Here is a 23988-nt window from a genome sequence, read left to right on the forward strand (position 1 = left end):
TTGTGGAAGCCATCTTGACTTTTTTTATATTCTTCTGCCCCCCACCCCCACCCCACCCCCAGCCTGGAAGACTGAGGTTACTTTGAGCATCCTAGGCAGCTTTGAATTAACTTAACTCAAACCATATAACTACATTCAGTTGTTCCCGGGCTGCAAAAATTCATTTGATTAGTCAAGTCCTCCGGTTCACCTACCCCACTTATAAGAAAAGCAAAATTTATTAGTGAAGCGTGCAAACCAGCGTCTGAATTTCCTGCGTCGGATGAGGAGAGCACGTTTTTCTCCGTTCTGGCCACGATTGACAGCCTCTTAACAAACTGCATCACTGTCTGGTTTGGTGGCAGCAGTGCCTCAGAAAAGAAGGTCCAGGAAACACCACAACAAATCTTATTTCCAATTTGCTCCTGAAACCCGGAAAGGCTAACCAAGAGCTTCACACCACAGAGAGATTCATTTCTCTTAGCCATCTTGAGGACTAGAATCATACTTCCCGGGGGGGAAAAAAGCAACCCCCGAAAGGGCTCGTCTGCCTGCACGCCCAGCTCATCTCTCCTACCTTCCAGATGTGCAAGCCCAGGGCGTGGTAATTCTTCCCTCGGACGTTATCCACCAAGGAGGGATCCGCTTCCGGGAGGCGAGGCCAAGCGCGAATCCTGCCAGCCCAATCTGTGCTGTGCTTCCGGGGCTTCTGCAGGAGGGCGATGCAGACCTCGCTCTGCTCACAGACTCTCAGCCAGAATTTGGGGTTCGTGGGGAAGGTGCTGTTGTTACGGCAACCCCCGGCCGACTGCCCTCGCACCCAGGACCCGTACAGCTTCTGCGTGTGGCTCAGCACTTTGTCTGTTGGGAGGGGAAAAGGATACGCGTCACAGCTCCGCTGCTGCTGCAGCAGTCGGAGACCCACGAGGCTTTTCATTCGGGTGAGAACCTTCATTTTGTAAGCAGAAACAGAATAACCAAACAAAAGAATCGGAAGGGACCTTGGAGGTCTTCCAGTCCAACCCACTACTCAAGCAGGAAACAACGGCGCTGAAAAAAGTGACTTACGACCGTTTTTCACTCTTGCAACCGTTGCAGCTTCCCCCAGGGTCACGCGATTAGCGTTCAGAGGCTTGACAGACGGTTCTTATTTATTTATTTATTTATTTATTTATTTATTTATTTATTTATTTATTTATTTATTTAGATTTGTATACCGCCCTTTCCCGAAGGACTCAGGCCGGTTTACAGGGTAATTAAAACAAGAAATACAAAAGTTAAAAACGATTAAAAAAATTACAACAGTCCCTGAAAAAGTAAAAGCCCCCAATTAGGTTGCCCTCCGGGTGAGATTCAAGGTGCTGGTGATGACCTATAAAGCCCTACATGGCTTGGGTCCGGGATATCTGAGGGAACACCTGCTGCCGGCATCAAGTTCCCTTCGTCCAGTGCACTCGCAGAGGGAGGGCCTTCTCAGGGTGCCGCCGGTAAAAGATTGCCGGCGGGTAACACCCAGGGGGAGGGCCTTCTCAGTGGGTGCGCCTGCCCTCTGGAACCAGCTGCCCGTGGAGCTGAGGACTGCCCCCGACCTCCGTTCATTCCGCAGGGGTTGCTCCTCTGTCCTAGTCCTTTTAGACCTCTCAGCGGCTTTTGATACCATCGACCATGGTATCCTGCTGCGACGGCTCGAGAGGTTGGGAGTGGGAGGCACCGTTTTACGGTGGTTCTCCTCCTACCTTTCGGGCCGTTCGCAGTTTGTAGTGGAAGGGGGGCAGAGATCTACCCCGAGGCCCCTTTCCTGTGGGGTACCTCAGGGGTCGGTTCTCTCCCCCCTCCTGTTTAACATCTATATGAAGCCGCTGGGTGAGATCATCCGTGGCTTTGGGGTGAGGTATCTCCAATATGCGGATGATAGCCAGTTGTTTATCTCCACACCAAGCCAACCCAGTGATGCCCTTGATGTGATGTCCCGGTGCCTGGAAGCGGTGCGGGTCTGGATGGGAAGGAACAGGCTCAGGCTGAACCCCTCCAAGACTGAGTGGCTGTGGATACTGGCATCTCGCATTGTCCAACATGTTCCATCTCTTTTGATGGAGGGAGACCTCTTGCCCCCCTCAGAAAGGGCCCGCAACTTGGGTGTCCTCCTGGATTCACGGCTTAACCTGGAAGATCTTCTAACCGCCGTGACCAGGGGGGCCTTTGCACAGGTTCGCCTGGTGCGCCAGTTGCGCCCCTTTTTGGACCGAGATGCCCTATGCACAGTCACCCACACCCTTGTCACTTCTCGCCTGGATTACTGCAATGCTCTCTACATGGGGCTGCCCTTGAAGTGCACCTGGAGGCTTCAGCTGGTGCAAAATGTGGCCGCGCAGGTGCTCATGGGAGTATCTCAATACTCCCATGTTACACCTCTCCTGCGCGAGCTGCATTGGCTTCCGGTTGCCCTCCGGGTGCGATTCAAGGTGCTGGTAATTACCTTTAAAGCCCTACATGGCTTAGGCCCCGGGTACTTGCAAGACCACCTGCTGCCAATGTCAACCTCCCATCGCCCAGTTCGCTCCCACAGAGTCGGCCTCCTCAGGGTTCCGTCGGCCAGGCAATGCCGGCTGGCGACCCCCAGGGGGAGAGCCTTCTCTATGGGCGCACCGACCCTCTGGAATAAACTGCCTCCGTTGCTGCGGACGGCCCCTGACCTTCGATCCTTCCGCCGTGACCTGAAGACATGGTTGTTCCAACAAGCGGGCCTGGACTAACCATGGTTTTTAATTTGGTTTTTATTGTGTAAATTGTCCCGTATTTCTTATAGTCATTGTTTAATTCTTTTTTAATTTTTGTATTTTATGTCTCTTAATTTTTATTGTTGTGAGCCGCCCTGAGTCCTTAGGGAGAAGGGCAGCATATAAATGTAATAAATCCTAATCCTAATCCTAAATATTGAAAATGTTATTTGGAAAAATCCCAACCCCAACCCTAACCCTAATTCTAATCCAAATCCCAACCCTAACCCCCACCTTATTCCTAACCCTATAAAAACTGTGTGTGTGTGTGTGTGTGTGTGTGTGTGTGTCACTTTTTTCAGTGCTGTTGTAACTTTGAACAGTCACTAAATGAGCTGTTGTAAGTCAAGGATTATCTGTCGTATTTTGCAAAAAGGGTTTTTTTCCTTTAAAAACTGGCTCTTTTTCAGCATCACATACCAGTGTAAAGGCTTTGAAGCTGTCCTTCTTCCGTGACCGGGTATCCAGTGATGACCTCATCAAATTCCGTGAAAAATTCCTCTTCTTCAGCCCAAAAATCTCCTTCCTGTAGCTGGGATAAAAGTTCAGCGCCCACCACGGGATCAAGCTGACTCCACCCTGGACCTCTGGAGACCAAAAATCGCAGTGAATATTAATACGGTTACAAAAAAAAATAGCCGGTTTTGGCAGCTTACAATACGATAAATATGGTAAAATACCATAAATATTCCAGAGTCACCTGGAAGCTTTATGGAATCATTCGTTATGAGATGGGCGGCAAATAAATTTGACAGGTAAATAAATAAATAAACCATGTAAAATAGTTAAAAGTTCCCTTCGTCCAGTGCGCTCCCACAGGGAGGGTCTTCTCAGGGTGCCACCGGTAAGAGATTGCCGGCGGGTAACACCCAGGGATAGGGCCTTCTCAGTGGGGGCGCCTGCCCTTTGGAACCAGCTGCCGGTGGAGCTGAGGACTGCCCCCGACCTCCGATCATTCCGCCGGGGCCTGAAGACCTGGCTCTTCGAGCTTTCCGGCCCAGGCTGAGGATTAATTTATTTTAATTGGGGTTTTATTTATACAGGGATAAATTTCATCTTTTTTAAACTTGGTTTTTAACTTTTGTATTTTTGGTTTTTAATTACCCTGTAAACCGCCCTGAGTCCTCCGGGAAAGGGCGGTATATAAATGTAATAAAATAAATACCGTATATACTTGAGTATAAGCCGACTCGAGTATAAGCCGAGACCCCCAATTTCACCCCCCAAAACTGGAAAAAGTTATTGACTCGAGTATAAGCCGATCCGCCGTTCTGCAAGCCTCTGCCGCCAGCAGAGGCTCGATCCGCCATTTTGCAAGCCTGAATACACAGGAATACCCTGTGTGGCCGCGGCTCGTCGGCAGGTCTCCGTTCCTCCTGCCGACCTTTGGGGAGGTTTGGGCGCCTCCCCAAACCTCCCCAAACGTCGGCAGGTCTCCGTTCCTCCTGCCGACCTTTGGGGAGGTTTGGGCGCCTCCCCAAACCTCCCCAGGTCTCCGTTCCTCCTGCCGACCTTTGGGGAGGTTTGGGCGCCTCCCCAAACCTCGGCAGGTCTCCGTTCCTCCTGCCGACCTTTGGGGAGGTTTGGGCGCCTCCCCAAACCTCGGCAGGTCTCCGTTCCTCCTGCCGACCTTTGGGGAGGTTTGGGCGCCTCCCCAAACCTCCCCAAACCTCGGCAGGTCTCCGTTCCTCCTGCCGACCTTTGGGGAGGTTTGGGCGCCTCCCCAAACCTCGGCAGGTCTCCGTTCCTCCGCGCAGACCTGCCGACCTTTGGGGAGGTTTGGGCGCCTCCCCAAACGTCCCCAAACCTCGGCAGGTCTCCGTTCCTGTTTGGGGAGGTTTGGGCGCCTCCCCAAACCTCCCCAAACCTCGGCAGGTCTCCGTTCCTCCGCGCAGACCTGCCGACGTTTGGGGAGGTTTGGGCGCCTCCCCAAACCTCCCCAAACCTCGGCAGGTCTCCGTTCCTGTTTGGGGAGGTTTGGGCGCCTCCCCAAACCTCCCCAAACCTCGGCAGGTCTCCGTTCCTCCGCGCAGACCTGCCGACCTTTGGGGAGGTTTGGGCGCCTCCCCAAACCTCGGCAGGTCTCCGTTCCTGTTTGGGGAGGTTTGGGCGCCTCCCCAAACCTCCCCAAACCTCGGCAGGTCTCCGTTCCTCCGCGCAGACCTGCCGACCTTTGGGGAGGTTTGGGCGCCTCCCCAAACGTCCCCAAACCTCGGCAGGTCTCCGTTCCTGTTTGGGGAGGTTTGGGCGCCTCCCCAAACGTCCCCAAACCTCGGCAGGTCTCCGTTCCTCCGCGCAGACCTGCCGACCTTTGGGGAGGTTTGGGCGCCTCCCCAAACGTCCCCAAACCTCGGCAGGTGTCCGTTCCTGTTTGGGGAGGTTTGGGCGCCTCCCCAAACCTCCCCAAACCTCGGCAGGTCTCCGTTCCTCCGCGCAGACCTGCCGACCTTTGGGGAGGTTTGGGCGCCTCCCCAAACGTCCCCAAACCTCGGCAGGTCTCCGTTCCTGTTTGGGGAGGTTTGGGCGCCTCCCCAAACCTCGGCAGGTCTCCGTTCCTCCGCGCAGACCTGCCGACCTTTGGGGAGGTTTGGGCGCCTCCCCAAACGTCCCCAAACCTCGGCAGGTCTCCGTTCCTGTTTGGGGAGGTTTGGGCGCCTCCCCAAACGTCCCCAAACCTCGGCAGGTCTCCGTTCCTCCGCGCAGACCTGCCGACGTTTGGGGAGGTTTGGGCGCCTCCCCAAACGTCCCCAAACCTCGGCAGGTCTCCGTTCCTGTTTGGGGAGGTTTGGGCGCCTCCCCAAACGTCCCCAAACCTCGGCAGGTCTCCGTTCCTCCGCGCAGACCTGCCGACCTTTGGGGAGGTTTGGGCGCCTCCCCAAACGTCCCCAAACCTCGGCAGGTCTCCGTTCCTGTTTGGGGAGGTTTGGGCGCCTCCCCAAACGTCCCCAAACCTCGGCAGGTCTCCGTTCCTCCGCGCAGACCTGCCGACCTTTGGGGAGGTTTGGGCGCCTCCCCAAACGTCCCCAAACCTCGGCAGGTCTCCGTTCCTGTTTGGGGAGGTTTGGGCGCCTCCCCAAACCTCGGCAGGTCTCCGTTCCTCCGCGCAGACCTGCCGACCTTTGGGGAGGTTTGGGCGCCTCCCCAAACGTCCCCAAACCTCGGCAGGTCTCCGTTCCTGTTTGGGGAGGTTTGGGCGCCTCCCCAAACGTCCCCAAACCTCGGCAGGTCTCCGTTCCTCCGCGCAGACCTGCCGACGTTTGGGGAGGTTTGGGCGCCTCCCCAAACGTCCCCAAACCTCGGCAGGTCTCCGTTCCTGTTTGGGGAGGTTTGGGCGCCTCCCCAAACCTCCCCAAACCTCGGCAGGTCTCCGTTCCTCCGCGCAGACCTGCCGACCTTTGGGGAGGTTTGGGCGCCTCCCCAAACGTCCCCAAACCTCGGCAGGTCTCCGTTCCTGTTTGGGGAGGTTTGGGCGCCTCCCCAAACGTCCCCAAACCTCGGCAGGTCTCCGTTCCTCCGCGCAGACCTGCCGACCTTTGGGGAGGTTTGGGCGCCTCCCCAAACGTCCCCAAACCTCGGCAGGTCTCCGTTCCTGTTTGGGGAGGTTTGGGCGCCTCCCCAAACCTCGGCAGGTCTCCGTTCCTCCGCGCAGACCTGCCGACCTTTGGGGAGGTTTGGGCGCCTCCCCAAACGTCCCCAAACCTCGGCAGGTCTCCGTTCCTGTTTGGGGAGGTTTGGGCGCCTCCCCAAACGTCCCCAAACCTCGGCAGGTCTCCGTTCCTCCGCGCAGACCTGCCGACGTTTGGGGAGGTTTGGGCGCCTCCCCAAACGTCCCCAAACCTCGGCAGGTGTCCGTTCCTGTTTGGGGAGGTTTGGGCGCCTCCCCAAACCTCCCCAAACCTCGGCAGGTCTCCGTTCCTCCGCGCAGACCTGCCGACCTTTGGGGAGGTTTGGGCGCCTCCCCAAACGTCCCCAAACCTCGGCAGGTCTCCGTTCCTGTTTGGGGAGGTTTGGGCGCCTCCCCAAACGTCCCCAAACCTCGGCAGGTCTCCGTTCCTCCGCGCAGACCTGCCGACCTTTGGGGAGGTTTGGGCGCCTCCCCAAACGTCCCCAAACCTCGGCAGGTCTCCGTTCCTGTTTGGGGAGGTTTGGGCGCCTCCCCAAACCTCGGCAGGTCTCCGTTCCTCCGCGCAGACCTGCCGACCTTTGGGGAGGTTTGGGCGCCTCCCCAAACATCCCCAAACCTCGGCAGGTCTCCGTTCCTGTTTGGGGAGGTTTGGGCGCCTCCCCAAACGTCCCCAAACCTCGGCAGGTCTCCGTTCCTCCGCGCAGACCTGCCGACGTTTGGGGAGGTTTGGGCGCCTCCCCAAACGTCCCCAAACCTCGGCAGGTCTCCGTTCCTGTTTGGGGAGGTTTGGGCGCCTCCCCAAACCTCCCCAAACCTCGGCAGGTCTCCGTTCCTCCGCGCAGACCTGCCGACCTTTGGGGAGGTTTGGGCGCCTCCCCAAACGTCCCCAAACCTCGGCAGGTCTCCGTTCCTGTTTGGGGAGGTTTGGGCGCCTCCCCAAACGTCCCCAAACCTCGGCAGGTCTCCGTTCCTCCGCGCAGACCTGCCGACGTTTGGGGAGGTTTGGGGAGGCGCCCAAACCTCCCCAAAGGTCGGCAGGTCTGCGCGGAGGAACGGAGACCTGCCGAGGTTTGGGGAGGTTTGGGGAGGCGCCCAAACCTCCCCAAACAGGAACGGAGACCTGCCGAGGTTTGGGGAGGTTTGGGGAGGCGCCCAAACCTCCCCAAACGTCGGCAGGTCTGCGCGGAGGAACGGAGACCTGCCGAGGTTTGGGGAGGTTTGGGGAGGCGCCCAAACCTCCCCAAACAGGAACGGAGACCTGCCGAGGTTTGGGGACGTTTGGGGAGGCGCCCAAACCTCCCCAAAGGTCGGCAGGTCTGCGCGGAGGAACGGAGACCTGCCGAGGTTTGGGGAGGCGCCCAAACCTCCCCAAACAGGAACGGAGACCTGCCGAGGTTTGGGGACGTTTGGGGAGGCGCCCAAACCTCCCCAAAGGTCGGCAGGTCTGCGCGGAGGAACGGAGACCTGCCGAGGTTTGGGGAGGTTTGGGGAGGCGCCCAAACCTCCCCAAACAGGAACGGAGACCTGCCGAGGTTTGGGGAGGTTTGGGGAGGCGCCCAAACCTCCCCAAACGTCGGCAGGTCTGCGCGGAGGAACGGAGACCTGCCGAGGTTTGGGGAGGTTTGGGGAGGCGCCCAAACCTCCCCAAACAGGAACGGAGACCTGCCGAGGTTTGGGGACGTTTGGGGAGGCGCCCAAACCTCCCCAAAGGTCGGCAGGTCTGCGCGGAGGAACGGAGACCTGCCGAGGTTTGGGGACGTTTGGGGAGGCGCCCAAACCTCCCCAAACAGGAACGGAGACCTGCCGAGGTTTGGGGACGTTTGGGGAGGCGCCCAAACCTCCCCAAACGTCGGCAGGTCTGCGCGGAGGAACGGAGACCTGCCGAGGTTTGGGGACGTTTGGGGAGGCGCCCAAACCTCCCCAAACAGGAACGGAGACCTGCCGAGGTTTGGGGACGTTTGGGGAGGCGCCCAAACCTCCCCAAAGGTCGGCAGGTCTGCGCGGAGGAACGGAGACCTGCCGAGGTTTGGGGAGGCGCCCAAACCTCCCCAAACAGGAACGGAGACCTGCCGAGGTTTGGGGACGTTTGGGGAGGCGCCCAAACCTCCCCAAAGGTCGGCAGGTCTGCGCGGAGGAACGGAGACCTGCCGAGGTTTGGGGAGGTTTGGGGAGGCGCCCAAACCTCCCCAAACAGGAACGGAGACCTGCCGAGGTTTGGGGAGGTTTGGGGAGGCGCCCAAACCTCCCCAAACGTCGGCAGGTCTGCGCGGAGGAACGGAGACCTGCCGAGGTTTGGGGAGGTTTGGGGAGGCGCCCAAACCTCCCCAAACAGGAACGGAGACCTGCCGAGGTTTGGGGACGTTTGGGGAGGCGCCCAAACCTCCCCAAAGGTCGGCAGGTCTGCGCGGAGGAACGGAGACCTGCCGAGGTTTGGGGAGGTTTGGGGAGGCGCCCAAACCTCCCCAAACAGGAACGGAGACCTGCCGAGGTTTGGGGACGTTTGGGGAGGCGCCCAAACCTCCCCAAAGGTCGGCAGGTCTGCGCGGAGGAACGGAGACCTGCCGAGGTTTGGGGACGTTTGGGGAGGCGCCCAAACCTCCCCAAAGGTCGGCAGGTCTGCGCGGAGGAACGGAGACCTGCCGAGGTTTGGGGAGGCGCCCAAACCTCCCCAAACAGGAACGGAGACCTGCCGAGGTTTGGGGACGTTTGGGGAGGCGCCCAAACCTCCCCAAAGGTCGGCAGGTCTGCGCGGAGGAACGGAGACCTTCCGAGGTTTGGGGAGGTTTGGGGAGTCGCCCAAACCTCCCCAAACAGGAACGGAGACCTGCCGAGGTTTGGGGACGTTTGGGGAGGCGCCCAAACCTCCCCAAAGGTCGGCAGGTCTGCGCGGAGGAACGGAGACCTGCCGAGGTTTGGGGAGGTTTGGGGAGGCGCCCAAACCTCCCCAAAGGTCGGCAGGAGGAACGGAGACCTGCCGAGGTTTGGGGACGTTTGGGGAGGCGCCCAAACCTCCCCAAAGGTCGGCAGGAGGAACGGAGACCTGCCGAGGTTTGGGGAGGTTTGGGGAGGCGCCCAAACCTCCCCAAAGGTCGGCAGGAGGAACGGAGACCTGCCGAGGTTTGGGGACGTTTGGGGAGGCGCCCAAACCTCCCCAAAGGTCGGCAGGAGGAACGGAGACCTGGGGAGGTTTGGGGAGGCGCCCAAACCTCCCCAAAGGTCGGCAGGAGGAACGGAGACCTGCCGAGGTTTGGGGAGGCGCCCAAACCTCCCCAAACGTCGGCAGGTCTGCGCGGAGGAACGGAGACCTGCCGAGGTTTGGGGAGGCGCCCAAACCTCCCCAAACGTCGGCAAATCTCCGTTCCTCCGCGCCCTGCCTGCCTGCTTCTTTCCGCTGCGGAAAGAAGCAGGCAGGCAAGGCGCGGAGTTTGGGGAGGTGCGCGCGCACCTCCCCAAACCTCCCCAAACTTCGGCAGGTCTCGGACGGCGGTGGCTTGGGAGAGGTGCGGGCGATCCCGGAAGCACCAAAGCCTCGGCCGCGCACAAGTCCTCGGTAAGTTTTTTTGTTGACTGGAGTATAAGCCGAAGTGGAATTTTTCAGCCCAAAAAGTGGGCTGAAAAATTCGGCTTATACTCAAGTATATACGGTAAATAAATAAAATAAAAGGTTAAAAACATCGGGCAGCCGAAAGTTAAAACATTAAAACTGAGAACAAAATGGATAAAACGAACACACTGAACTCCATACATGCTGTTTGGGAAATCCTGGGTACTAAACTCCATACATGCAGGATAGGGAATTCTGGGATTTGAAGTCCACATGCTTTAAACTCGCCAAAACTGAGAAATTGTCAACTGCCACCTTATGCTTGCTTGTGCTTCGCTACCAGGCAATGACAATCTGCAATGAACTCTGGGGAAGGATGCTTGGGGGGAAATGAAAGTAACAGCCGTATATCCCTCAGATGCTGCCTCAAGGTCATCCGGCTGGGAGAAGAAGGCGGCTGCATAGCAACCTATGCTTGAAGTGACCGTTCTGAAAATGTCTTGTTGAACATGATTAGTAGTGTGTGTGTGTGTGTGTGTGTGTTAGTGATGGGAGGCATCTAGGGGAGGGAAAAGTTGAACTTAGGGATTTTGGCGTGCAATTCTCAGTTTTGGCTATGCTTGATCGCAATACACTTGACTTCTAATAAGGCTATTCCTTTCCCAACGGATGGTGCAAAGGATCGTTTTTACTTAAAGAGATTTAATTAAGGGCGGGTTTGACAGAAACATTGTTGTAGATGATGATGATGACAATAATAATAATAATAATAATAATAATAATAATAATAATAATAATAATAATAATAATAATAATAATAGTTGGAAGGGACCTTGGAGGTCATCTAGTCCAACTCAGAACATCTTACATTTTAAGGATACCTGGTTGATACCTAGGATGTTGGCAGCAACCCATGTCAACCATTAGTGCCAGTCAGTCTGAGTGTTCAGTTGATTGAGTTTCATGTATTATGAATAAAAGTTTTATATAATAATAATAATAGTAGTAGTAGTAGTAGTTGGAAGGGACAGAGGTCACCTAGTCCAACCTCCTATTCAGGCAGGAAACCCTATACCATTTCAGGCAAATGGCTGTCCAGTCTCCTCTTAAAAACTTCCAGTGTTGGAGCATTCACAGTTTCTGGAGGCAGGTTGTTCCACTGGTTAATTGTTCTATCTGTCAGGAAGTTTCTCCTTAGTTCTAGGTTGCTTCTCTCTTTGACTGGTTTCCATCCGTTGCTTCTTCTCCTGCCTTCGGGCGCTTTGGAGAATAGCTTGACTGCCTCTTCTTTGGGGCAGCCCCTGAGATACTGGAACCCAGCTATCATGTCCCCCCCTCGTCCTTTTCATTAAACTAGACATACCCAATTCCAGCAACCGTTCTTTGTATGTTTTAGCCTCCCGTCCCCTGATCATCTTTGTTGCTCTTCTCTGGCCTTTTTTTTCCTAGAGTCTCAACATTTGATGATGGAGTCAACAACTGGTCTGCTTACCCTTCCCTCCACGGGCCTTTCCAACAGCGCCTCCCCCAGGGATTCCGGATCCGCAGCAGGATGGTCTCTTTCCTGGACACCTTGGAAAGATCCTGCATGTCGACCACAATGAAGGCGTGGAATTCCCCCAGCTGGCTGGTTCCTGAAGGGCAGAAAAGGGATAAGGTGGTAATCACCATTTCATCCCATTTCTGAGAGCTTTCATTAGGCACAGCAGCTCCTGGGAAGCTAGGTGAGGGTGGGTGGTGGGTGGGGCTTCAAAGAGGGGGAGTGGCTTCAGGGATGATGGGTCTCCATCCACTGACCTCCCCATGCCATTTCCTGGTCTTCCCTGCTTTGTGGGTCCCGATCCGAGCAAAGGGGGTGTCACAAGAAGGACACCAACACACTGCCTGGAAAACAGTTGGTTTATCTCAAGAGCACAGAATATGAGCCCTACAAAGGGGGTCCAGAAATTAGACATTTTTACAGAAACTTGGTCCTTCCTGAGGCATGGAGTTTGAGTGCTGTCTGTGATGTTCATTCTGTCACTGTCTTGATTGTGTGGCTCAACCTGGGAGACAGTTTCAATTAACCTTATTTGTGTTTACAGATCTTCTTTTTCGATGTGTCAATTAAGTCTGGGTAACCTATTTGGATGGGGCGCGGTGGCTCAGTGGGTTAGGACGCTGAGCTTGTCGATCAGAAGGTCGGCAGTTTGGCGGGTCGAATCCTGAGTGCTGCGTAACAGAGTGAGCGCCTGTTACTTGTCCCAGCTTCTGCCAACCTAGCAGTTCGAAAGCACGTAAAAATGCAAGTAGAAAAATAGGGACCACTCCGGTGGGAAGGTAACAGCGTTCCGTGCGCCTTTGGCGTCTAGTCATGCCAGCCACATGACCACGGAGATGTCCTCGGACAAGCGCTGGCTCTCGGCTTTGAAACGGAGATGAGCACCGGCCCCTAGAGTCAGAAAGCAGGGGAACCTTTACCTTTACTTTTAACCTATTTGGAGGTTTTGAGGACGTCTGAGTAAAAGATTTTCCCCATCTGCTCTTTTTACTTAGCTTATTACAGATAGTCCTTAACCGACGACCACAGTGGAGCCCAAAATTTCTGTTGCTAAGCAAAACGGTTGCTAAGTGAATTCTGTCCCATTTTACGACCTTTCTTGCCACAGCGGTTAAGTGAATCGCTGCCGTTGTTAAGTTAGTAACACAATTGTTCAGTGAATCTGGCTTCCCCATTTGACCTTGCTTGTCAGAAGGTCACAAAAGGGGATCAGACGACCCCGGGACGTTGCAACTGTCATAAATGTGAGTTCAGTTGTCAAGCGTCCAAATTCTGATCCTGTGACCGCGGGGAGGCTGCAAAGGTCATCAGTGTGAAAACGATCGTAAGTTGCTTTTTTTCAGGGCGGCTGTAATTTTGAACGGTCACTAAACGAATGGTTGAACATTGAGGACCCCCTGTGCTTTGTTTCTAGTCTCAGTCAGGGCTGGATTCTGTTAATGGTTAAGGGAAGTCAGAGACAGTTTACAGAACGAAATGTATTTTGATATGAAACTTTCCGCAGGAGAACAACGAGACAGAAGCGGCTGTGTAAAATTCTGCTCTTCCTCTACCTGTTCTGTACCAGCCTACTACCGGCCCTGCAGATAAGGCAGGGACAACCCCTTTACAAGAAGGCAAGAGGCTGGAACTAAGCCTGCCAAATTTATGGACACAAAAGCAAACAGCAAAACAAGACACGAACCATGAAACAGGAGCTATTCAAGCGGTTGCCTTCAGCAAACCAGCCCTCCCACGCATTCCCCTTTTAAACAGTTCAGGGCGTGGCTTCTCTCTGCCTCCTTCCAAGGTGCCCCATTGCCTTCCTCTGTTTACTCCTGATTGACTGCCTCCTGCGTCGGGCGTCCTTGAACAGAGCCAGCTGTGGGTCATCTTCATCTACGTTGTCAGGCTCACACAGCTGGGTCTGCGTCGTGACCAGGTGGGAGGGGCCTGGCTGAGGGCTCTCATCAGCAAGCTCTACAACCCCCACAGCAAGCTCTTCAACACCCCCCCTCCTCCTCTGAATCGTCCGACCCAACTGCCGAACCCACAGGCTGACCCTGAATCACAACACTACCTTGCCGTGAGCTGAAGACGGAACAGCTCATTACGCTTTTCTCCTTCAGCTCCATCAACCGTCTGAACACACTTTTCTCCAGGACTTTGCCAGCTCGTTCGCGTTCTGGGTTGTGGCTCAGGTCTTTGAGTGACCAGCGTTCAGCAAGGCCTCCAGTCAGGTCGACTAAAGCATCGGCAACCTGGCCTGCCCAGAGCTGCTCGTAAGATCCGTGAACCCTGAAAGCAGAAAGATCCGAACACCCTGTAGGATTACACAGTTGTCGTGGTATGTGGGGATGACATCCTTGGGAGACGGGGGACGAAGAGATGCAGCCAAAGGGAAAAATAATCACGGCAATAGCACCATTTCACGGTGCTTTAACGGTACTCTCTAAGCCAGAGGTCCCCAACCTTTTGGGCACCAGGGACCGGTTCCGTGGAGAGAGGTTTTTCCACAGACTGGAGGGTGTGTGGTTTTGTGTGCTGCCTGCATCTCGCGGATGGGGCTTTGCTTGTTTGTGTGGACCGGTTGCTGGCATGCCGTGGCCCAGTACCGGTCCACGGACCGGGGGTTGGGGACCCCTGCTCTAAGCAGTTTGCAAAGTCAACCTCTTGCCGCCAACAATCTGGGCCCTCATTTTACCGACCTCGGAAGGATGGAAGGCTGAGTCAACCTGGAGCAGGTCAGGATCAAACTGCTGGCAGTGGGCAGTAAGTTAGCCTGCAATACTGCATTCTAACCACAGGGAAGGAAGGAAGGAAGGAAGGAAGGAAGGAAGGAAGGAAGGAAGGAAGGAAGGGAGGGAGGGAGGGAGGGAGGGAGGGAGGGAGGGAGGGAGGGAGGAGAGAGGGAGGGAGGGAGGGAGAGGGAGGAAAGAGGCAGGGAAGGGGGAGGGAGGGATGAAGGGAGGGAAGGAGGAAGAAAGGAGGGAGGGAGGGAGGGAGGAAGGGCAATACCAATAGCACTAAGACTTATATACCGCTCCACAGTGCTTTACAGCACTCTCTGAGCAGTTTACAATGTCAGCATTACTTGCATTACTTGCATATACCCACCCCCCCCCCACAACAATCTGGGTCCTCATTTTACCGACCTCAGAAGGATGGAAGGCTGAGTCAACCTTGAGCCGGTCAGGATCGAACTCCTGGCAGTGGGCAGTGAATTAGCCTGCAACGCTGCATTCTAACCACTGCACCAGTCCTGCTCTCAGTTTAGCCCAGAGCAGGAATGAAGAAGCTCCAAAGGGACTTTCCTTACTTTCTCGGGCTGTACAGATAGTCCTCGACTTACGACCACAATTGAGCCCAAGGTTTCTGCTGCTAACGTGAGACATTTGTGAAGTGAGCTTTGCCCCATTTTACGACCTTTCTTGGCACAGCGGTTAAGTGAATCCCTGCAGTCGTTAAGCGAGTAACCCGGTTGTTAAGTGAACCTGGCTTCCCCGTTGACTTTGCTCGTCCTAAGGTCACAAACGGTGATCGCACGAGACACACCCCCGGGACGCTGCAACGGTCCTAAAGCCAGTTACGGCAACGGTGATCAGCTTCTGGCAAGCCAAGTCAAAGGGGGGCGGGGGGGGGAGATTCACTTAAACGACCGTGTTACTAACCTAACCACTGCAGCGATTCACTGAACAACGGTGGCGAGAAAAGTCAGAGAAAAAAATCCATCCGTCCATCCGAGGAGGTCTTCTAGTCCAGGGCTTTTCAACCTTTTCACCCATTGTACCACTTTTAGGATATGGCAACATCCGAGTACCACCAGTCGCCTAGCAAGGTATCCAAAACTTGATGACCAAAAAAAAAAAACAGAAGGAAAAAAGCGATGAAGTACAGGTAGTCCTCGACTTACAACAGTTCGCTTAGTGACTGTTCGAAGTCACAATGGCACTGAAAAAAGGCCCTTCCCCAAGCCACAGCCGAGCAAGACACCTGCCTGCCCGCTCGGCAGCACTCTTCCTCCTGTCCAAGGTTTTCATGGTTGTGAGCATTTCTGTTGAGGATTGGCAGTGGGGGTGGGTGGGGGGTGTTTGGTTTTTATTCTCCGCCCGTCTGCTGGGTGGTTGCAGCAGGTTTTGGTCACTTCACATGACCCTGGGACACTGTGACCGTCATAAATATGAATCAGTTGCCAAGCATCTGACTGTAAATCACAAGACCCTGGAGATGCTGCAACATTCCAGCTGATCGGCGCTTCTTCTGGGCTCAATGGAAGTGCCAGGATCAGCGCTGAGCTCCAGCTGGATCCTGGCGCTGATCCTGGCGCTTCCGCTGAGCCCCGACAGCCCTGCAGCTCCAGTCGTCTGTCGCTCAGGCTTATGCGGTGCTGCCACCGGTTCAGCTCATTCCCCTCCCCCGCTACCACTTTTCTAGGATGGTCGCATACCACCTACTAGGTGCCAATGTACCACAGGTGGTACCCGTACGACTGGTTGAAAAGCCCTGTTCTAGTCCGACCCCCTGCTCGTGCAGGCTTAACAGCTGTCTCACTTAGCAAAAGGAAATTTCGGGCTCTTCTCGCGGTCGTAAAGCGAGGACTACCTGTGCTGGGAATGAAGATGACGTACTTGGCGTAAGCTTTCTCCAGCAGGGGGAGCCAAAAGACACCTTCCGTCTGGCACTGGGAGAAACAGAGCTTGCCTCCAAGACAAGGCAGCCGATCATCGATGGTCACCTCCACCCAGTGGCCAAACTGCCAGATGCGACAGGTGAAACAGCCTCGGTATTTCTCATCCTTCCACCTGGGCTGACCTGGAGGTATCACCTGGGATAAGAGAAGAAATCGCTGGTCGGTACGAAGGCTATTGGTCGAAACAGCCGTCAGTTTCCTACGCTGGAGGGCTTCTTAAGCCCTCCCGTCCATCCTTTCTGGATATCCCAAGGTTCTAGTCCTTAGGGTGGGCAAAGGCTCTTTGACAACGCACGCAGAGCGGGATCCAGGGAGAACGATGCTTTCCCCCCAAAATGTTCGCATCCCGCTCCATCTCCTCCTGCCTCCCCAGAAATTAAGGTTCCCCTCCTTCCGCTGAGTGTACACTTTTGGCTTAATTTGAATCATTTCCTTTGGCTGCGTAACTGCGGCTTCGTGAACTTGGACGAGGCCTTGGGGGCAGCGGATGCAGGTTTCATTATAGCTAAATAAAGTTGAATGGAGGCTTCGCTTAGAAATCTCGCATTCTGAGGGACTTGCACCCCAAGTGGCAGGAGGGTCTTTACCTTGGTTAGCAGGTATTTATTTTTCTGCAAAGCGGCACAGGCACAGAGAAACCAGCAATCTCCCAGCATGCCTTGCTTGACCTGCCATTCCTGTTGATTGTCTGAAAATAATCGAGGTGAAGAGCAGATTTCCTGACGGGGAAGAAAAAGGGAATTTAGAAAGGAAACGTGCTATGTTTGCAATCTTCTTCCTCCCTTCCTTCCTCCCTCTTGCCTGCTCTCCCTCCCATTCCTTCCTTCCTTCCCTCCATCTCTCCCTCCCCTCCCTCCCTCTGTCCCTCCCTCCCTCTCCTTCCTTCCTTCCTCCCTATTCCTTCCTTCCCTCCATCTCTCCCTCCCCTCCCTCCCTGCCTCCCTCCCCTTCCTTCCCTCCATCTCTCCCTCCCCTCCTCCCCTCCGTCCCTCTTCCTTCCTTCCTCCCTTCCTTTCCTCTTTCCCTCCCATTCCTTCCTTCCCTCCATCTCTCCCTCCCCTCCCTCCCTCCCTCCCTCCCTCTCCTTCCTCCCTCCCCTTCCTTCCCTCCATCTCTCCCTCCCCTCCCTCCCTGCCTCCCTCTCCTTCCTTCATTCCTTCCTCTTTCCCTCCCATTCCTTCCTTCCCTCCATTTCTCCCTCCCCTCCCCTCCCTCCCTCCCTCCCTCCCTCCCTCCCATTCTTTCCTTCCTTCCCTCCGTCCCTCTCCTCCCACCGTCCCTCCCATTCCTTCCTTCCTTCCCTCCATCTCTCCCTCCCCTCCCTTCCTCCCTCCGTCCCTCTCCTCCCTCCCTTCCTTCCATCTCTCCCTCCTCTCCCTTCCTCCCTCCGTCCTTCTCCTTCCTTCCTCCCTCCCTTCCTTTCTTCCCTCCATCTCTCCCTCCCTCCCTCCGTCCTTCTCCTTCCTTCCTCCCTTTCTTCCTTCCTAAATTTATATGCCGCCTGACTCCCAGTGACTCTAAATCTGGACAGTTATTATTGGTGCAAAGAAAGATGGGTTTTTATTGTATTATTACACTGCCCTGACTTCTACACTATGGCTTTTATATACCACTCAGTGTCTCTTTAGAATGGGGCCATCCATACGTTTTATAAATAAAGAGATGTAAAAACAATTACACTCATTTCCCATGACTGCGTTCTCAGAGTGTTTTCGTCCTCCAATGTGCATTTAAAAAAACAACAACTGACCGAGAGGTGAAGATGTGTACGCAGTTGAACTGTCACAACTATTTAACAAGAAATTAGCCCAGTAAAAGCATGACAGTGGGAACCAAGATGGATCTAGCATTTCAGCTGGAGAGGAAGTTGTTTATAAATGTGTCCAGTGGAGTTGGGGAATTTCCTGAGCTGGAAATTCTAGGAAGATTGAATTCTGGTAAATAGTAAGGTTATCGCCACGTTCGATCAAACGCACTTAGAATTCCCCTGAAGATTTTCTGCTTTGCAGGATATCCTTGCTTTACAACAGTTCATTTAGTGATGCTTCAAAGACACAACGGCGCTGAAAAAAGTGACGCAGGACCGTTTTTCACACTGACGACCGCTGCAGCCTCCCCATGGTCGCACGATCCAAATTCAGACGTTTGGCAACTGACTCGTACTTATGACGGTTGCAACGTCCTGAGGTCATACCATCCCTTTTTGCAACCTTCTTACCAACAAAGTCAACGGGGAAAGCAGATTCGCTTAACAATCGTGTGACTAACGGAGCAAGCGATTCCCTTAACAACTGTGGGAAGAAAGGTCGTAAAACGGGGCAAAATTCACTTAGGAACGGTCTCGCTTAGCAACAGAAATCATGGGCTCCATTGTGGTCCTAGGACCCCCAGTCCTAGGTCAAGGACTACCTATATATGGGAAGGTCTATAATAATAATAATAATAATAATAATAATAATAATAATAATAATAATAATAATAATAATGATGATGATGATGATGATGATGATGGTGATGATGATGGTGATGATGATGGTAATGGTGATGGTGATGATGATGATGAAGTTGGAAGGGACCTTGGAGGTCATCTAGTCCAACCCCCTGCTCGGGCAGGAAACCCTATACCAGGGGTAGGCAACCTCGGCTCTTTTATGACTCATGGACTTCAACTCCCAGAATTCCTAAGTCAGCTGACTCAGGAATTCTGGGAGTTGAAGTCCATGAGTCATAAAAGAGCCGAGGTTGCCTACCCCCGCCCTATACCATTTCAGACAAATGGCTGTCTTTGCAGGCAGGCATCTTTATTTCTGCTTTCTAAAATATGGAAAACAGCTTTTGGACGGCTGTCTAGATAGGAAAGCGCTACTTTTACCCACCACGATGTTTAAAAACAAACCTGGGGTCTCAGCCAATAAATTTCTCCCTTGAACTGAGCCAAGGGAGTAGAACAGTTGAAAAACAGAGACTCGTCGCTAGCTGGAAACGCCAGGTCCTTGTAAAGGTCTCCCTTCCGATCTGCCGAGACCCCGACTCCCAGCATCTTTTACAAATCTGCAAGGACCTGCAGCCCCTTCAGAGGCAATGGGGATCTGATTTAAATCTGCAAAACATGTTAGGAGGCCAGGAGAGAGAAACTGCTTTAAAATGGCATTTGAAGAAAGGAGGCACAGCTGGAAAAAGCCAAAGGTAGCAGCAAAAGGAGAAGAAGAAAGTTTTTGAACAAGCCAACATAGAATAGGGCAGGGGTAGGCAACCTTGGCTCTTTTATGACTCGTGGACTTCAACTCCCAGAATTCCTGAGCCAGCCATGCTGAGGGGAAAGGGAGAGGTTTCCATGCTTAGCCATGCTGCCTGAGGAATTCTGGGAGTTGAAGTCCATGAGTCATAAAAGAGCCAAGGTTGCCTAACCTTGGCCTAGGCCTAGGCCGCTTTACGACTCGTGGACTTCAACTCCCAGAATTCCTGAGCCAGCCATGCTGAGGGGAAAGGGAGAGGTTTCCATGCTTAGCCATGCTGCCTGAGGAATTCTGAGAGTTGAAGTCCACGAGTCATAAAAGAGCCAAGGTTGCCTAACCGTGGCCTAGGCCTAGGCCGCTTTACGACTCATGGACTTCAACTCCCAGAATTCCTGAGCCAGCAATGCTGAGGGGAAAGGGAGAGGTTTCCATGCTTAGCCATGCTGCCTGAGGAATTCTGGGAGTTGAAGTCCATCAATCATAAAAGAGCCAAGGTTGACTATCCCTGGAATAGGGGGAAAAAAGGCTTGATGAGAACTTGCAGTTATATTTCGTTTTTCTTCTTCTCCACATATTTAAAATGTGCTTCTTCTTTTTCTAACCGAACAAAGCATAGGATAAAATCATAAAGGACAGAGGAAAAAGGAGGAAAGCGTACAGATGCAATTTCAAAGAGAAGGCCAACCTTGAAATATCCATACTTAGCAGCAGTGATATTTAAGGAAAAATATCATTCAAAAGAATTAACCTGCACAATTCCACACCACAAGACGAGAGGTGTTTCAGAAAAGAGGCCTATCGGTGATCGTGGGCCTTGTCTAAAAATCAATGTTTCTCAAACTAAGCAAGTCTGTGTCAGCCAACAATGGGGGCTTCTGGGAATTGAAGTCCTCCCATCTTAAAATGGCCAAGTTTAAGAAACATTGCACTAAACTAGGGGTCTTCCAACTTGGCCCTTTTATGACTTGTGGACTTCAACTCCCAGAATTCCTCAGCCAGACACGCTGGCTGAGGAATTCTGGAAGTCCACAAGTCATAAAAGGGCCAAGTTGGAAGACCCCTGCACTAAACTGACTTTCCAGGTTCAAGGCCCCTTGTTCCCACCTAAAGTAGAAACAAACTCCATGTGAACTTATTTATTAAACTTATTTGTGGCTCATCTCATTTCAAAGTGGCGTCAAAAAATACACCTGGTTGGTTTGTTAAAAAAAGGTAATTCTCAACTTGCAACAGTCCATTTAGCGACCAAACTTAACAAGGGCACTGAAAAAAGTAATTTACAATCTTTTTTCACATTTACAGCCATTGCAGCATCCCTGTGGTCACGTGATCAAAATTCAGTCGCGTGGCAGCTGGTTCATACTTACGACAGTCGCAGTGTGTCCCGGGGTCACGTGATCCCCTTTTGCGACCTTCAGACAAGGAAAGTCAATGGGGGAGCCAGATTCACTTAACCACCGTGTTACTAACTTAACAACCGCACATTCACTTAACAACAGTGGCGAGAAAGGTCGTAACTTGGGGCAAAACCCACTTCACAACTGTCTCACTTAGCAATGGAAATTTGGGGCTCAATTGTGGTTGTAAATCAAGAACTACTTGTATTTAAAAGGGGTGGTAAACCATGATCTTGACATTTATTTATTTATTTTATTTATTTTAATTCCATTTATATCCCGCCCTTCTCCGAAGACTCAGGGCGGCTTACAAGCTTAGCAGTAGCCTTCATTCTATGTATATGCCTGCTTATTAGGGCTTTCACACAAACCCCAAGTGGCATTATTACAAAGTCAGCTTAATTGCCCCCAACAATCTGGGTCCTCATTTTACCTACCTCGGAAGGATGGAAGGCTGAGTCAACCTTGAGCCTGGTGGGACTCGAACATGCACTAATTGCAGGCAGCTGGTGTTACTTAAGGAGGCATTAGCCCACTGCTCCACCAAGGCTCTTAAAACTGCAGATTTATTTTATGTTTTAATCCAAGCTGTACCATGTGCTTTTTTACTTCTACACTAAAGATTACACTGATTTAATTGCATCCTCTAATACAGGGGTCTTCAAACTTGGCCCTTTTATGACTTGTGGACTTCAACTCCCAGAATTCCTCAGCCAGGCACGCTGGCTGAGGAATTCTGGGAGTTGAAGTCCACAAGTCATAAAAGGGCCAAGTTTGAAGACCCCTGCTCTAATACATACAGGTCAGATAATTTGCTTACCATGTCGCTCCTCTCTTTTCATCAGCTGCAGTTGCTAAAATCTCCGGACGCCCCAACTACATCCTGATTAATCGACAAATTGAGCAGATAGAAAAGGCTGCAGATAAAACGCAATTCATAACCAATCAAAGTCTGGTTGTAGAGAGGAATACCTGAGCTTGTTATCATCATCAAACTGTGCATGTTCTGCCAATGTGGCTGCTAGATCTTTAAGCAACCTAGCTAAACCCATGATGGTGGGAACGCAGCCACAACCAGTGACTCACAACTTCGGGGACAGAACAGCCAACTGAATAACACAATAGCAGAGTTGGAAGGGACCTTGGAGGTCTTCTAGTCCAGGGGTCCCCAACACTCGGTCCGTGGACCGGTACCGGGCCACAGCATGCCAGCAACCGGTCTGCACAAATAATCAAAGCCAGTGGGGATGCAGGCAGCACACAAAACCACACACCCTCTGGTCCGTGGAAAAACCTCTCTCAGCAGAACCGGTCCCTGGTGCCCAAAAGGTTGGGGGCCTCTGTTCTAGTCCAACCCCCTGCTCAGGCAGGAGACCCTGTACCACTTCAGACAAGGGGTTGTCCGATCTCTTCTTAAGAACCTCCAGTGTTGGAGCACCCACAACTCTTGAAGGCAAGCCGTTCCACTGGGTCAACTCAGCTCAAAATCTGAGGCTGTCTTGCAGCCACCTGGGCCATTTATGAACCAAGACCCATTCTGTTAGGGCCACAGGTGCCCTGCTCGTTCCCGCCCGGGGTCTGGCATTAAACCTGCCCTGTACTGCAGAATCAGAAGCCAGATTTGGTTGTTGGAATTGGGCATGTCTAGTTTAATTTTGTTTATTTATTTTATTTTAATTCCATTTATATCCCGCCCTGTGCTGCCACCACGTGGCTGGGTGGAGAAATCTCAGAATACGCCCTTCTCTGAAGACTCAGGGCGGCTTACAAGCTTAGCAGTAGCCTTCATTCTATGTATATGCCTGCTTATTAGGGCTTTCACACACACACCCAATGAAGAGAAGGGCGAGGGGGGACACGATAGCAGCCTTCCAGTATCTCAGGGGCTGCCCCAAAGAAGAGGGAGTCAAGCTATTCTCCAAAGCCCCCGAAGGCCGGACAAGAAGCAACGGATGGAAACTAACCAAGAAGAGAAGCAACCTATTTTCTGACAGTTAGAACAATTAACCAGCGGAACAACCTGCTTCCAGAAGCTGTGAATGCTCCAACAGTGGAAGTTTTTAAGAAGAGACTGGACAGCCATTTGTCTGAAATGGTATAGGGTTTCCTGCCTGAGCAGGGGGTTGGACTAGAGGACCTCCAAGGTCCCTTCCAACTCTGTTGTTCTGTTATTTCCTTCGGCTGTTTGGCCACAAGCGCCCCTGCTGCTGATCGCGGCCGAAGCCCCTCCGGTCCGCATCCCGCCTCTGCATGAGCCCGGCAGGGTTGGATCCCACCATCCCATTGGGATAGACAGCTCCTAGGCAAGGAGGCTCTCTTAGGGACCCGCATCTTCCCCGGCTTCTGAAGCCCCTGGGTGCATCTGCCCGGCCCTGCCCGACCCCTCCCTTCCCCGTAACCCTTCTCCCTACTCTCCAGCTTCACGGGCAGACAATGCTCGCGGCCCCTTCCGCATCTCCACGCCCACCTTTCCCCCAGATGGCGGCAGAGTGGTCCCTTCTCTCCAGCCGGCTCCAAAGACGGCCCGACCCGCACCAGCCCCGCGGCCGAGCCTAGGATGCCGCCGCCGCCGCTGCCGCCGGACGCGCATCTGTCCAAGGCACCACCTTGGGGGACTAGGAAACTACCGTTCCCAGCATGCAGCGGGAGCAAGGAGCCGCCCAGGCCCCCCCAGCGGCCTTTGCCGAAGGGAAAGAACTACGTCTCCCAGCAGCCCTTAGGAGCCCGCCTGCCGCTTGCTTTGCCGGGGCTTAATGCGGGCGTAGTGCGCAGGCGCAAGCGGTACCCGTCTCAACGACCGCTCCTGCTTTTTCTAGCTCGCACGTGGCGATTGCCACCAGTGGCTCCTGAATTTTCCTTGAAGCCAAGTGATAAAAGATAAGCCAATATTATTTCATCCTTATGAACCTTTTTTTTCCAGATTTGGCCAGTTTTCAACTCAGGATTTTGTGTGTGTGTGTGTGTGTGTGTCTATATCCATATCTATATATCTATATATTTATTTTATTTTATTTTAATTCCATTTATATCCCGCCCTTCTCCGAAGACTCAGGGTGGCTTACAAGCTTAGCAGTAGCCTTCATCCTATGTATATGCCTGCTTATTAGGGCTTTCACACACACCCCCAAGCGGCATTATTACAAAGTCAGCTTAATTGCCCCTAACAATCTAGGTCCTCATTTTACCTACCTCGGAAGGATGGAAGGCTGAGTCAACCTTGA

The 23988-nt window shown here is 53.3% G+C and overlaps 1 protein-coding gene across 1 annotated transcript in view; it reads right to left on the reverse strand.

The window, feature by feature from the left end:
* CAPN10 (calpain 10) overlaps window positions 1-23423 on the reverse strand; it is a 38959-nt gene extending 15536 nt beyond the window's left edge. The window contains exons 1-9 of the mRNA XM_081329453.1: window positions 23235-23423; window positions 21588-21684; window positions 19031-19234; window positions 16722-16853; window positions 16073-16269; window positions 13525-13742; window positions 11418-11559; window positions 3177-3343; window positions 557-840 (exon numbers count right to left, since the gene is read on the reverse strand). Coding sequence (XP_081185579.1) covers window positions 557-840; window positions 3177-3343; window positions 11418-11559; window positions 13525-13742; window positions 16073-16269; window positions 16722-16853; window positions 19031-19174 — 1284 coding nt within the window. The 5' untranslated portion in view covers window positions 19175-19234; window positions 21588-21684; window positions 23235-23423. The remainder of the gene's footprint in view (window positions 1-556; window positions 841-3176; window positions 3344-11417; window positions 11560-13524; window positions 13743-16072; window positions 16270-16721; window positions 16854-19030; window positions 19235-21587; window positions 21685-23234) is intronic.
* Window positions 23424-23988: the final 565 nt, after the last annotated feature.

The sequence above is a fragment of the Vipera berus genome, assembly GCF_964194415.1.
Source record: "Vipera berus genome assembly, chromosome: 5".
NCBI lineage: Eukaryota > Metazoa > Chordata > Lepidosauria > Squamata > Viperidae > Vipera > Vipera berus.